The sequence below is a fragment of the Aptenodytes forsteri genome, unplaced genomic scaffold (assembly GCF_000699145.1).
Source record: "Aptenodytes forsteri isolate BGI_AS27 unplaced genomic scaffold, ASM69914v1 Scaffold336, whole genome shotgun sequence".
Classification (NCBI taxonomy): Eukaryota; Metazoa; Chordata; class Aves; order Sphenisciformes; family Spheniscidae; genus Aptenodytes; species Aptenodytes forsteri.
Window position 1 is genome coordinate 2,244,057 of NW_008794911.1, and position 15,619 is coordinate 2,259,675.

Sequence of the window (15,619 nt, forward strand, 5' to 3'; positions counted from 1 at the left end):
CTGATTTACATGGAAATTTCCGCCACGCTTGTTTAGCAGCAAAAATAACCAGTTGAATTCCTTAGAGCTAGATTGTATTTTTCCAACAGCTTACAATGTATTGAATTCATACCTTATCAGTGCTTTCATCTGATAATATGTAACCCTGTGGAAAAACAGGCAGGGATGTTGTGATTGTAAAATTATTTCTATATTGACAGTTTTATATATTTTTCACTTATTCTTTTACAAAGATGATATTCTCTTCACCATCTGACATCAGCAAGACGAGTAGTTACTGAAGGCCCATCCACAAGCACATTCCAAAATAATTAACGTTCATATGGTTTTGAGGATGGAATTATTAAATGTATTTTATTTGTAACCTAGGAGCTGTGAATCATTCAAGTTTCAATGTTAGTCCTTAAATGTTTAGCCCAAAGGTAGTACAAAATACTACTGTAACAGAAGGAACATCATCCCAGATTCTGAGATTCTATGAGAATTCAGAATTCCTTTGCTTTCCAGGGCCATCATCTTCTCCTAGCAGTCTTTAAGCAAAGTCATGAATTCTCAGTTCAGTTTTCTAGAAGAGGAACAAAATAAATTAGTTTAATGTACCTTCACATATGAGATGATTTTTCCTTTGTCTAAATAAACAAATCAATTCAGGTTACACGTGAATGATTTCCAATTCATTAAAATACAACGCTGCTTCAAGATACCTGAAAATTTGCCCTCTTAAGTTACAAAACAATCTGCAAGTTTACAGAACTAGCACAACTTACACTGAGGAGTACCAAAGATCACTAAGAATTCTACACTGCAGATGAAATTCCTCAGAACTGCCCCTGACCACATCAGTCAGTGGTTTGCTGGCTCACAGCAGAGCAATGCTTATGAGCTCGTTTTCCAGTGACTCCAGAAAACGTGCAATCAGAATGTTCTAAAATTGTCAGCTGAATCTAAACAACTCTCTATTATTATTAAAAATATTTTTCTATCCGTGATCTGGTTTTACAGCCCTCAGGATTCAGCTTTTCACGCTTTCTTCAGTGAAGGCTCCAATATGAATACCCAGATTTTCAGCATTAAGTTCCATATAAAGGAATGAGACAGGTTAAGAGGCTCAGAAGACCTAAATCAGCCAGAACGCCGTACAGTAGGGTGCTAAGAGCGAGCTGAGCTACCCCTTCCCAGGGACATGAGCTAAACTTCTGTAGCTGTTGGCTACAGAAGGCCTTCTCTCCACCAGTTCCATGGAATTTGCTCCACTGTGCAAAAGAGTTCAGGAGTCACGGCTCCACAGCTTCACGATCAGAAAACCTCACAAGTAGCACAGACTCCTGGTTTCTGCTCCAGGACAGTTTATGTATTTTAAGACCAAAAGTACATAGATATGGTCAATATATACACTGTGTACAGCTGTTGTCTAAAAGCTTACACACCTTTACAGACTACAAGCTGAAACTGGCAATGGGACAACAGAGAAGGACTCTTGTTTTGCAATTCCATTCTCTCTCTGAGTGTACTTGATCAACCTACCCATTGCTAAAGGAGATGGAACTCTGGATGGAAAGGTGATGCAGAAGCAGATAGTCCTTAAATTTGGGCTATGGGTAGATTTCTTCAGCAACAAAGAAGAAAGCTGAAGAACACAGAAATTTCTTTGGTTGTTTCTGTTCTTGGAGTTCATCTCATATTAATACAATCCATGAATGAGTAAACAAAACAAGGGCTATCTGGGGCTATGCTATCTCTGTGTCTCACAGAGATACTGGTATTACCATTAGTAGACTGTGGTACAAATCCTGGTGTCCAGAACTCAAAAAGAATGTTGATTGATAGACTGTGGAGCATTCGGGAAAGAGCCACCAGAATCATCCCAAGACTGGAAAACAACTTTAAAATGAGATTCCAGTTGCTCCATCTGTTTCGTTTAACCAAGAGATTAAGAGGTGACCCGGTGATAGCAATAAAGTAGCCATGGAAAACATATCACGGGCTCTTTGTCAGGTAGATAAAGATCTAGGAAAATCCAACGAATGAAAGCTGAAGCTAGACAAATCCAAATTAAAAATAATGTACCAATTGTTTATTCATTTAAGCTCTGAATCATTAGAAGAATATATTAGAAAAATTGCTGGAAAGGGTGCTTTTCTAAAAACTGATTTCTGACTGAGCCTGGGAATTGATTGAGGGTGCTACAGAGGTCAGAATAGATGATCAAAAAAGCTTTACAAGAACAGCATACTGTTCAGAGAGAGAACACGGCCATTCAAGAGCTATTAGCTAAACAACACTAAAGTTCATAGGAGCTTCACATAAAATACTAAAAAAATTGTATGGATTTTAAAAAACTTTGTCCTTGCTGATGAAATGGAAATCTCCATTTACCAGTGCAGAAAATAAGGAAAATGTGTGTAACTGCCTAAAAGCCTTAGTGGTGAAATCTCTGGTTTCATCAGACAGTGCAAGTAACATCAGTGCTGCTAATGACAGCTCTGAGACAGGGTAACTAACTCCCCTGGCAGACTTGTAGCCTTTGTGGGCATTGTACTGTTTACAGTACCACGGGCTGGGCCCAGAGGGTGGTGATCAGTGGCACGAAGTCTAGCTGGAGGCCAGTAATTAGCGGTGTATGCCAGGGGTCGGTACTGGGTCCAGTTCTGTTTAACATCTTTATTAATAATCTGGATGAAGGAGCAGAATGCACCCTCAGTGAGTTTGCAGATTACACAAAACTGGGAGGAGTGGCTGATATACCAGAGGGTTGTGCTGCCATCCAGAGGGACCTCAACAGGATGGAAAAATGGGCTGACAGGAACCTCATAAAGTATGACAAGGGGAAGTGCCAAGTCCAGCACCTGGGGAGGAACAACCCCAGCCATCAGTACATGCTGGGGCCTGCCCAGCTGGGAAGCAACTTGGCAGAAAAGGACCTGGGGGTCCTGGTGGACACCAAGTGAACGTAAGCCAGCAACGTGCCCTTGCAGCAAAGAAGGCCAATGGTATTGCAGGCTGCATTATCCCTCCCAGCAGGCTGAGGGAGGTGATCCTTCCCCTCTACTCAGCACTGGAAAGGCCACACCTGGAGTGCTGTGTCCAGTTCTGGGTACAAGAGAGACATGGACATACTGGAGAGAGTCCAATAAAGGGCCATGAAGATGATGAAGGGACTGGAGCATCTCTCCTGGGAGGAGAGATGAACACTGGCACAGGTTGCCCAGAGAGGTTGTGGAGTCTCCATCATTGGAGATATTCAAAAGCCGTCTGGACATGGTCCTGGGCAACCGGCTCTGGGTGTGCCTGCTTGAGCAGTGGGGCTGGACCAGATGACGTCCAGAACTGCCTTCCAACCTCAACCATTCTGTGTTTCTGTGATTTACCATATGAGAGCAAACTATACCATGAAAACTGTCAAACATTAAAAAGCTAGAACAATTTAAGCTACTTCTAGTATGATCTACACATATGCAGACTCTCTGCAGACTGACAGAGAGGAAAAAACTTAAGAGCATACTAAGCTAACAGAGTCAGGTGTGAGGCTGAAGTAAGTAGATAGCAACTAGAGAACATTAACTTGATCTTCTGATGCTTAGAGAGTTGAGAAAAGGTAAGATGAGAGTACAACTGTCCTTCAGCTGAAGGAAGTCAAAGTAGACATTACAAAAATATTGTAGTAAGGTGCTAGCAAAATTTAAATAAGAAAAAGGTGACAGATGGGACTCTGCAAAGGATCTGATAGGAAACAATTTTCTCATGGCATAAGGGGACTAGGGAGTTTAGAAGCAGAGAAAATGGCTCAAGAGGATATTGGGAGTGAGAGGGTCAAAGAATGTCATGGCGACACTTCCAAGCTATCCAGCCTCACCCACTTGTGTATGCTCACTGAAATTATTTATCCTGCATCACACTTCACGGATTTAACCTAAATTGCCACATGTAAAGCATCCCACATATGAAGTCAAATTAACCAATACTTTCTTATGCTGAGAAATTTTCAAGGCAAAGAAAACTATACATGTCTGTTCCTAGAATTCCCAGCTAATGAAAAGCACTCCTACTAGCTTCAAGAATTTCTTGTCGCGCATTTGGCTTGAGTTCTTGGGACTGAAACACACGCCCTCCTATCATAACCATACCAAGGACTTGACTCTAACCTGCTTTAGCCTGGTATCTTCAGAGCTATGAGTCACCGATACATACGATGGAACATTAAGCAAGACATGTCTTGAAACAACTCAAGGAAACAGGATTTATCAAAGCAATTATTATCAAGCTCCCCATTTTGATACTGACCTGATGTTTCAGGTACACTCAAAGCCTTACTGAGACCATACCCTTGCATTCTTCTTATGCATGAAGGCAGTATTTTATGTCCTGTCTAAATAACACGATATACTACGTACTGGTTTAAACAGATGAAATGCAGTATATATGCCCTATTGAATGCACGTCTTTACCTTCGCTTTCTTTGAAGATACACATGTACCAACCACTGGGCAATAAATGGCCATACAATAGCAAAAGCTAAAATACCAGGAGAAATGTCAAAGGGCCACCATGATGGTTTCTAAGGAAACAGAAAAAAATTCTAGTCAGCAATTTGTGTGCACATATTGAATACCACGCATATACTTCTCAATTACTTCAAATGCTACAGTATCAAAGTAGAAAATACTGGTAAGACCAGAAAAAAAGATTAATCTAGCAAATAACTTCTTCAGACACAGATTATTTTTTATCTCCTAGTCAAGGGAGAGACAATACAAAAAGCACATACGAAAAGCTAGACACAGAATATTCATCTCATCTTTTTTCACCATTCACACTGCTTTTTACAAGTCGAAAAACCAATATTTTACCTTGACAGAGGAGGCAGGCTGATAATTTGACTGTAGTGTTGCAGATTTTGCCTTTAAATACAAAGAAAGGCTGGTAAGTATAAGAAAGGAAACTATAATTAAAATTTTTCTGCTTCACAAAATGAGAATATGAAGTTTTTCATCTTGTGAAGGCTTTGCAATCTGTATGTATGACAGTTTAAGGAACAGAACCAGCCCCATGCAACCCCCCTTTCACTACTTAGTTTCCAACTTACCTCTCATGTTTCCATTACTCTTTATAGCATTTTTATCACAACTCTGTGTGTTAAAAAAATGAATCAGTGTCATTTACTGGACCTCTTTACAGTTTTTCACGGCCCCCCCCTGTCCAACTTCCCATCGCAACTTCCTCAACTCTGGTCCAGTCCCAGCAGTTGCAACCCCGAGTAGAAATCCCAGCAGCTTAATTTGCATGGTTACATGTTTTGACACTAGTCTATCCAAAGGCAAAAAACACTGTTTTAGTCTGCTCTGAGCTATAGCTACAGGCATGTCTAACAGCATAAAGGAAAGAGAATACTCTGTTCCAAATCTTCCAGGCAATCCAGAAAATGAGAAGTACAAGAAACTTTTCAAGACTATTCCCATACACTATTGTGGTGCTTCCACAAAACCAAAGCAGTCAGTTTTCTAGCTCTTTCTTAATTTATGTAAGTGTGAAACAGAAGCTTCTCTTTCTCTTTAGGTAAGGGTAGCAAGCACAGCATGAACTGCTGGGGAAGAATCTTTAACTATTTCTTCATGTATTGCTCAGGCAAAAAAAGAAAATCAGTCTGTATCCAAACATCAGATTCTTGAATAGCTGTGACAGAGCAAAATCATGATGTTAATAAATCCTTTTCCCTGGTTGCCTTAGATTTGGAGTATGTGCATCCCATAGGACACTGCTTGTACGCTCTCATTCTCAGGTAGATCAAAATATATCAGCAAGTCAAACAAAACCAAACATTTTTAGGTTGCTGGTTCAACTATATTCACAGCATATTCTATTCTCCCGAATATACAGTATTTCCATTGAAACAGAAGGAAAAAGAAACACTACATCAATAAATATCTACACCTGCTTAAGACTTCTTTTGCCTATCTTGTATACATGATATGAAATTCCAAGAAAGCTGGATTACTTCATGGGGAAAGAATGCTATGAAGAATCAGTCTTCTGCTAAGTGAAAAAAGGAATCAGAAGTTCTGCCTGCAAACATTTACCGGTCTGGAAGATTAAGATAATTCCTCACTTCCTTTGAAAATGCTTTGAGATCTACTGATGAAGAAATTATCTGGGATCATGTATTACTAACATTAACCATGGAATCTCCATATAGCGACTGTGTAATGTGTATCAATACCTATAGCTAAGATTAGTCTCATCAGAAATCAGTAAAACAATGTATGGTTAATTTCTAGGTCAAAATGCATATTTTTGCTCACATGTACAAGAGTCCTGAATTGTGTTCCTGAGAGTAGGTACCAATAAGAAATTTTATGTTGGAATAAACTACAGAATATAACTGAAATGTCTTTACAGTTTAAGAAAATATTGTCTGCAATTTTAATCTGAAAAAGCATAAAAATATCCAAGGAAATTTAATAAAAAGTAATCAAATAACTTCAATGGATAATACCTGTGATGCTGTAACCGCCTCCAGCATATGCAACCTCTGAAGGACATTTTGCATGTCTTCTTGCAACCGCATCAGCACTACTGCAATCTGTTCATTGAGGCTACCCCTGGGTCCTCTGTCTGATCCCCAGCGCTCTCCGTCGCCTCCACTACCCATCTGTCCACCTTGTGAACCATCTCCTAGAGGCTGAAGTCTATGCCCTATGTTGAGGGAGAAAAAACAGATACATAAAACACAGAATGGGCTACCAACTCTATTGAAAATGTTTGATTTTAACAGTTCCCTTTTCTCCTTCCCAAACTGAGTGTGGTACTCCTAATCATAGGCTATATTCAGACAGCTGAAAAGCACTGGGAGGTTACTGCAACATCATTTGAGATGTTTCCCTACAGCCTCAGTGTGACAGTATCATTCAAGGTCCTAGAACTGCATAAACATTTAGCAAAAAATTATTAATTTACATCCAGTCAAGTTCAGCAGTAAATTCTGCCCTAGTGATAAGAAAGTAAGATCTGTCTTATTATCAAGGGTAGGTGTGTTTTAAGTTTGGCACAGTCTCCAGCTGGAAAACAAAGAACACTGGAATAGAGTGATGAGAAAAGATAATTGTTTGAAACCTACAACATTCCTTTAGACATATACAGCTAGCCTATCATGTTTCCTCCTGCAAGTAGCAAACGCAAGTAAAACAACAAAAGAGAGAAGGGGAGATGGTTAAACTATAATATGTTCTTCATAATATGTTTTCAACATAAATGTTATATTTGGATTTTCTTTTTAATTTTTGCATCTGATCACATATAGGTGCCATACAAAAAGGCATGCTATATATAAATAAAATATTTTCTGGCCTTTTTTTTTTAGCACAAGAAAAATCAACTTTATCCTTGACTTTACAGATCATACCACTGGAATATGGTGCTGCTCCTAGGTGACAGTATTAGAAGTATTACAGAATTAAAAAGAGCAAAGGTCCAACATAAATTGAACATCTGGACTGTAATGTCATTAAGAATCATTAAGTTTTAAGAATCATAATAGATAGTATCAGAATCACTCAAAGGCGTGGCTAACACTCCAATTATATAGAAAACAATGCGTCACTGGTACCTTTCCAAGGTGTTCCATGGTTTCAAATAAGACACCACAGAGGTATAAACACATATACATTTAAAAATAAACATGTAACTTGCAAAGAACCTCTTCTCATGCATAGACAGGTTTTGAAGATTACATTTCTAAAAAGACAGGTGCCATAAACAGCAGCTGGAGTTTAAGGTAAGCCAAAACAGAAGCAGCCGATATGTTTATATAAGATCTCCATAGCACAAGAAAGTCCTTTTGTAATACTTACTATGAATGAAATAAATACTCCAAAGACAAAACTGATTGCTACCCACTGTAATTAGGATTTTGTTATCTATTTTTATTGTGAAGGACAGAAGCACTATATAGCATGACTATCTTACTGGACGATGTTGACAAGTGCTTCTCAGACACCAGTAATTTATGGCAGTCAGGAGAGGGGGGAAAACAAAAGCAGCGTGCACAGTACCTCTCCCTCTTCTGACACTGTAGAAATCTGCTTTTTCTCCACCCTTTTTCTCCTTGTGAGGGCCCCCATTACTGGCTTTGCCATCTTCTCCTCCACACTTCACTTCGCCTTGTTCTTGAGCTGCTCCCTCTACAGTATTTCCAGGTTGGAGATTCCCATAAGTCATGCAAGCGCGCCTTGGAAAATCCGTATTTTCTAACAGAAGACTGTGATCTACATCCAAGAAATGGGATGAATGCTTTAAAGATCCTTTAGCTGATGTGATGATCTCCAAGGGCTACAAATTAACATTAGCAAGTAATTAAATTCTGTAAAATGTGACAGTTAACCAATAAAAAGGAAGAAGCATCATCTCTACTTTCACTTTCAGAAAATAGTTTGCCCAGAATTAAGACTTTTCTTTTAACAGGAGCAGTTGTTTTCCTGTAGAATGTGCTTACTATTGTCTAGATGTCCTTTTCAGATTGAAAAGGCATTTGAGGCAAATATTCACAAAACAGTGATACCACTTGGAATTATTTTAGACATTTCTAACATACAGTAATACTCAGTAATCACTAAAACAGAACATTAAGATCTGAAAATGTTCAGTTTTCCCTTGTAAAATTGGCTTTGCTTCCTAGACAGTAAAGTGGTATCCTAACTTGGATTCGTGAGCCACACTGTCAAAAGTCACATGCTATTAGCAACCTTGAGTAGGCAGTGTTTACGCTCACGGCAAAGAGATCACGTTGTTTATTATCAACCTGTTCAAAACAGCTTGGCTGTACCCTGTACCTCTCGCCAAACGAAAGAAAGGCATAATATTCTATCAACTTCTCACTCAAAATCGGTGGTACTGTAGGAAGATATTAAAAATGGATGACGTACGTGTTGATCAGGCCACAATTACATGTTCTGCAACAGTACTGCCTTAAGGTGGTTCAAGCAACCCTTTGTTCAGTGCAAGGACAAGCACTTGCACAAGTATATGCTGAAGCAGACTGGGGACCTCAGCTAGCTGAAAAATAACTCCATGAAAAAGCCAAAATAACCAAAAGGAGGGGCAAAGAAATGGAAACTGCTGCCAAAATCTCATCTGTCAAATAGCAGTTCATAAAGCTGTATCATCAGAACTGAAGGACAGAGTGCTTGCTACATCTTTTCCAATAAAAAGCTGTATTTAATTCTTTAAATGAACCTCTTCTAGTTTGAATTGATCCATCTGTAGTTCTACTTGTATACATGTATATACACTATATATATACACACATACCCGAACATGATATTTTGTTCAAAACTAGAACTTTTCTCATGCAGGTTGGGAAATTCTGACAAATTATCCACCCACTTCAATTAAAGAATCTCAAACCAGCTCGAACGATACACAAGATGATTGGGAAATCACCTAGATAAGAGAGCTTGCAGCGCTTCTACAAATCACCTTTCCCAACATGCTTCATTACCAGGTAAAATTTTGATTTGCTAAAAGGAATTCTCTAGATCCTCAGGAAACACCTAGACAAGAGAATGATTAGAGTGCTTACTGGTCTTTCTGATCCCATGCACCATTCATATATTCCTCCACAGAATCAGGAAACTAGACATTTGAGTACCTACAAAGTCTACACTTAAACTGGACCTCTGAAGGAGGTCCAAGCCAGTAAGCCAACTAAGATTACAGTTAATACAATGAGCAGGAGCACAAATTTAGTCAAAACTAAGCCAGCACAGTTGGTGCCCACCATTATATGAAAGTCAGAGATGTACACTACAGCTGAAGAGAGTACAAGAGAACCCAGAAATCATTGTCATCTCCCACTTCTTTAGCCCTAGGCCACTTTCAGGCACTGGCCTACAGGCCACCTGCTAAGGCTTACTCTTTATTTATTCTAAGAAACAAATGCAGGATTCATCAGGCCAGAAAAAGAGCACGCAAAAAGCTCATTGTTACAAAGACACTGCCTGCTTCTTACAGATAGCGGGATTCTGGTCCTTACATATGTTAGGAGACCCTAAATTCATTTGTAGACACAGCCCTTAGTTTCTTTGTACTGTTGTTTTTGATACCTTCCCCTCACATAAATTCCCTGAGAGCAAAAATTTCAAGGCTTTTATAGATCAGTAGTAACCAAGTTGTAAAAGACTGACAATAAAAAGAACAAAAACCCGATAGTCCAAACAGGAGAAAGGTATGCATGAGTTACTTCATTCACCTCTGCGTGTCCAGGTTCACCTGACAGATAGGAACCTATTTAAAAATAAGCATACCAGTTTCAAAATACACCTAGGAATACTAAGCTCCTACCTCTTCTAGTCCAAGTTGTTCGATAGTCCAAAAAGGTATGCATGAGTTACTTCATTCACCTCTGCGTGTCCCGTGTCCACTGACAGATAGGAACCTATTTAAAAATAAGCATACCAGTTTCAAAATACACCTAGGAATACTAAGCTCCTACCTCTTCTAGTCCAAGTTGTTCCATAGAGTCACAATAAACTTCGCTGTCTGAATCACTGGTTAAGTGCTGAGTTGCTGAGACCTCTTCAGTATTCTCTTCATTTGCGCCTGTATGGAAAGGAGAGACACACACGTGCTTTGTAAATGTGAGCCAATCCTGGCAAGGAGTAAAGCAATGAGTGAAAATGTCTAGGTGAGCTTCAACTCATGCCCCTTTTAGCTACAACTGTCATCCTAAAGTTAGATTCTGAATAAAGAGGTTATATTAATATAGGAATTATATAAAACTTTTACTAATGGGAAAACTATACCTCATATTGGCATTTCTGCATTATAAGTTGATAATTTTAATTTTACCTTGTTCATTCCACTCTCCTTCCTAAGCTCAGTATAAAGTAGTTTTGCCTAAAGTTATCTGTTAGTTTTAAAATTATATATTTAGACATCAGTTTCAACAAACTGGCATTTATAATACGTTCAGCCTTTGAGAAAGACAAATAAGATGTTAGTGATTTTTATTTCGCTACGAATTAGCTTTCAAAGGCAAATAGTATTTGCATAGGTAGTATAATGATTTTAAAAGAAAACAATTGTATTTCTGTGGTTTTGGGCATCTCTGTCTCTGAATTCATCTCTCTTTCTGTAGGAGATCCTAAAAGAAAGCCTTATTTTAAACTAATATTACTTTTTTTTTTTTTTGAGTATTCTTTATTCAGGTTTCTACAACTGAAAGACAGCATTGCTAGTCTCTGAATCCCAGGATTAAGCTTTCAAGAAAAGAAATATTTTCCAAGAAAAACATGTGCAAATGAAAATATGGTCTTGCAAGGACAATACCTTGGTGAGCACTGTTATTAGCAATTTCTGAGCTTGGCTCCATTTTCTTTATTTCTTCCTCTGGGTTCAAGCCATTGAGGGCAGATTTAGTCTGGATGCCATTCTGCATATCTGGAATAAAGCTGTCCTTGTAATAGCCATTAGTAACAATACTTTCCAAATCCTTAGCAGCTGCTGATTCTGGTTTCACATTCTTACAGTCTGTAAAAGAACAAGAAAACCTTGCAAATAGAAAGCTATGCACCTAATAGCTCAGAACATATTTCTTCAAGTAGCTAACTGTCTAATGGACTGTAAGTATAATGTATCTGCAGAACAAAATATATAAATGCTCCTAGATTCACATTTGCAGGGATTGTTCTGTTCTTGTAAAAAGTGTAAATATAAAATCTAATTTGCATAAAAAGCAGATGATATTTAAAACATAAGTAAGCAAATCTGAAGTAATCTGATAAATTAAATAATTATCCTAATGTCCTTGGAGGAAAAAACCTGTACAGAATTCCAAATAGGTAATTTCATTTGGTTTTCACTTGATGCTGGTATTTCTCAAAACTCTTTATAGACCCCCTAAACGAATCTCACTGAACGTTCTGTTTTATTTTCTCTGAAGCAAAAAAGTCATTCTGAATTCTACTGTTACAGCCCATGTAGCCATTCACAGCTCTTACATGCAGCACTGGCAATAAAAACCAAAAAATACAGGGTATAGACTTTTTGCTAGCCTACTGACAAAACTTCCTAGCCAAGTCAAAAATTGTATGGCATAGCTCACAAATTTGTACTAGTTCTAAATCTTATAACCCAGGTTGAGACACTGCCATTCTTCACACACACATCCACGCATCTAATTCTCCTGAAGAAGTACCGCATTCATGATCCTTTGGGATTTTCTGCCACTTAGGTGGTTAAGAATAACTTTGGAAGAGACAACGGTCCAAGTGCAGAAAACATACCCTTTCCATTTAGCTGCAGTTCTTTTTCCTCTTCTTCACAAAGCCCTTCTTCTTCTGATTCTGCTCCACTATCACTACTTTCAGCTTTTCCATTCACAGCCTTTATATTTGGAGTGGAATTCATGACATTACTAAGGTCTAAGAAAAAATTCAAAGAGGAAAAAAAGATGTATTTTAAAAGAAACAAACACACAACCCTCCCCCCCTCAAACTATTAGTCATAGTTCTACAAAAGTATTTCCATATTAGAAGATGTACCAAATAATGCCAGCTTTATTTCTGTAAGCTCTTCCTTAATTGGTTTAATATTTCTCTTTTGTGGTTCACAACAGAGTGCCTGACTACTGGTGAAGAGATTCTCAATGATTCTGAGGACACCTACTGGAAAGAGGCAGCAGGCCACTTTCAGTACCGAGTCTCAGGCCAAGACTATTACCCATATTTATGGTATAGCTGCAGTAACGTTTTATCTAGGACCAATGTGCCCATGTTCTCTTAAACCCCGAAGTCAACGTTTTTATAGAAGTTCCCTTTTGGGCTGAAATGCTTCAAAACTGCTCTCAATTCAAAGGCAAATTTTGAAACGTTCTATTCAATTACGTAACAGGATTCTGAAGAAGGTAAATACAATATCCCATGCATCTTCTCCTGCAGCAGTTTAAGCAGACGCAAAATGTGGTAAGACGACTCAAGTTTGTACAGATCTTTATCTAGCAAAGGGCATATGGAAATAAATTCTCTGGTTTCAGTGAAAAAGATGATGAAATAAATACACTGAGCATTTGTTTGCATGTCTAATTACATAAATATTTTTTAAAAACCCAAATCTTGAAATAGACAAAGTAACTGCTAAATCCTTGTTTTCCACATCTTTGGTCACTCCAAGGATCACAAACAATTTACTCTGACTGTACAAAGAATTGCAAGGTAAAGATTCTTAAAAAATATGGAGCATTTAAGGGACAATTCTACCACCTCCTGTAAATAAGATATGGGTAAATACATCCTGCTAATCATTTAAACCTCCTATGTTAGGACAGAGTGATTAAGGTACAAAGAGGGGACAGTTTCTGCGAGACACTCATAGAGTTTAGATGTTAACTCCAAGGCTGAATTCTGTCTGTTTTAATTGTCACCACAGCATTCCATTTGCATAATTTCTACATTCCCTTGAAAGATTAATTCTTACGTTTAGGCTTAACATTAACAGCAAAATAATACCCAGTTATACTGGAGTTGCCAAACCAGCTCCGCTACTTTCTTTGCTGCATGGTAATTTAGAGCTAAGGGTTTTCTGCTTTAATCTTGCAATGAAGAGCCTTCCCACATTCCTCTAGTTTCAAAGTTTATCCATAGTGCTTTAAAAAAAAAAGGGGGGGGGGGGGCAAAATAACTTCTTGTATAGAAATAATGAATATGTTAAATATCCTGTTCACCTTAGTTTTACTGCAAGGTAAGGTTTCTGTGGGCACCCTGCATCACTGTTTTGGATTGATTTAATCCAACTTTTATCTGAAGATTAAAAAAAATGCTTCTTTACTGTAAAAAGAGAACTGGAAAAGCTATTATCTGTCTTGTAGACTACAAGAATATAAGCAATCACATGCTCATTTTCGCCTCACTGAAGAACACTTTATTTGCAAGGAAATTTGTTTCACAAAAGAAAAATCCCAATGTATTCCCTGTTTATTTCTCATAAGCATGTTTCCTTTATTGTGAAACTCAATTCTCGAGTTCTGAGAAGCAGCAGCGTGAGGAGGATAAGGTAGCAGTTAAGTCCTCACAGCATGAGCATTAAGCACAGACACCCCTCCCTTGGCATGGTAAGGCAGGCATCACCCTCCCCTTTGAAACAAAAAGGGGGTGGGGGCACAATCATCCATGTGTCCTACGCAGTCGTGGGAGTAAACAGGAAAGATAAGACTAGGAGGAACATTTAGCTGTGAAGGAAGGCAAATTAAAATGTAAACCTCCTCACCCTACCAAAGATATTGTAAAAAGCCCCAGCTATACCATAAGCTTTTTCCTTAAGATTTACTGTTTTTCTTTTTGAAGGGAAGGTCTTTGAATATTCAAGCATGTGCTCTCTTCACTTAATTTCAGTAAGGAGATTATTCATTTGGGGAAACTTCTAAGTGATAGATCACATATATATATAAATAAAGAGGTGGAACTGAGAGAAAGTATCAACAGTAACAGATTTATGGTATCATGCCATGGGACACCTGAATAACTGAAATCCATCAGGATCATATTTCTTCCACAAAGTCATTCTTAGCAACAGTGCTCCTAAAGACCATAAAGAGGCATTGCTTTGATACCGACTCTGAAGAACCCAGCATCGTACAGAGTTTTGGCCACTTGAAATACCATGCTTAATTGTGTACTTTTCCTCAGAACCCTTACACGGCTATGCTCATCAGGTCCATTCCCAATTACTTTTACTACATGGTAAAACCATGGTTTTCTGCCATCCTCCTTGTTACTCTGAGTATCTCCTAAGAAACCAGCAATGATGACCAATACTGGGGGTGATAGGGTTAAAGACTAAACAGAGCCAACTAGTAGTGTCTTCTACAGTCCCTTTTGGTAGGTTAAGGGCTACTTCCTGAGGAATGTATCTTTTAATATGAATGACGAGTCAAGCAAGCTTTTAAAACCTTATTTGCCTTGTGCTAATCCCACCCATCCCTTTATTCTTTCTGTTTACCCACTTCAGCTGCAGGCAAAATGTTAGCAACTTTTTCTGTTGCCCTCGTTTAGATACTACAGAATCCCTCTTGGTTTATTATTTTCATCTCACCGCCTACAACACCGAACTGTGAGATCTGTGACAGAGTTTTCTAAATCAAAGCTGTACTGCTCTGTAGCTGTACAAGGAGTTATATGCTACTGTAACAGCCTGGATTGTTTTTTTTTTTAATGCTATTAGTAAGAGCTGTGTAACAGTAACGACACGCAAACAGAAGGAAGAAGAATTTAACAAAAGAAAATGGCAAGATGGAAAGGATGTGAAGAACAGACACACAGCCTCTCTACAAGCTTTCACTAGATGCTTATTTTCTTGTGTCAGCTCTATTAAGAGATTTCCTAAGAGCAATTCTAAATATATTTTTTTAATATATTTATATAAAGGGTCAAGTTTCTCAAAAATATGTATTTGATTTCTAACTCCCCACATGTATTTCAGCAATTTTTGTTACCCAGATGGGAGTTCGGAGCTTAAATAAAAGGAAGACTAGGGAAAATGTGGGCCTTCTCCAATGGGAGACCTGGTTACCCAGGATATGGAGAAGGCTGAGGGCTGAGATGACTTTTTTGCCTCAGTCTTCACCAGCAAGTGC

At 38.4% G+C, this 15,619-nt stretch overlaps 1 protein-coding gene across 2 annotated transcripts in view; it reads right to left on the minus strand.

Moving 5' to 3' along the window:
- Nucleotides 1-331: 331 nt before the first annotated feature.
- ACBD5 (acyl-CoA binding domain containing 5) overlaps nucleotides 332-15,619 on the minus strand; it is a 33,058-nt gene continuing 17,770 nt past the window's right edge. For both annotated transcript variants that reach the window (XM_009275198.2, XM_019471008.1), the window contains 8 exons: nucleotides 12,276-12,413; nucleotides 11,320-11,520; nucleotides 10,484-10,590; nucleotides 8,046-8,322; nucleotides 6,491-6,690; nucleotides 4,848-4,898; nucleotides 4,446-4,555; nucleotides 332-565 (listed from right to left, as the gene is read on the minus strand). In XM_009275198.2, coding sequence (XP_009273473.2) covers nucleotides 553-565; nucleotides 4,446-4,555; nucleotides 4,848-4,898; nucleotides 6,491-6,690; nucleotides 8,046-8,322; nucleotides 10,484-10,590; nucleotides 11,320-11,520; nucleotides 12,276-12,413 — 1,097 coding nt within the window. In that variant the 3' untranslated portion in view covers nucleotides 332-552. The remainder of the gene's footprint in view (nucleotides 566-4,445; nucleotides 4,556-4,847; nucleotides 4,899-6,490; nucleotides 6,691-8,045; nucleotides 8,323-10,483; nucleotides 10,591-11,319; nucleotides 11,521-12,275; nucleotides 12,414-15,619) is intronic.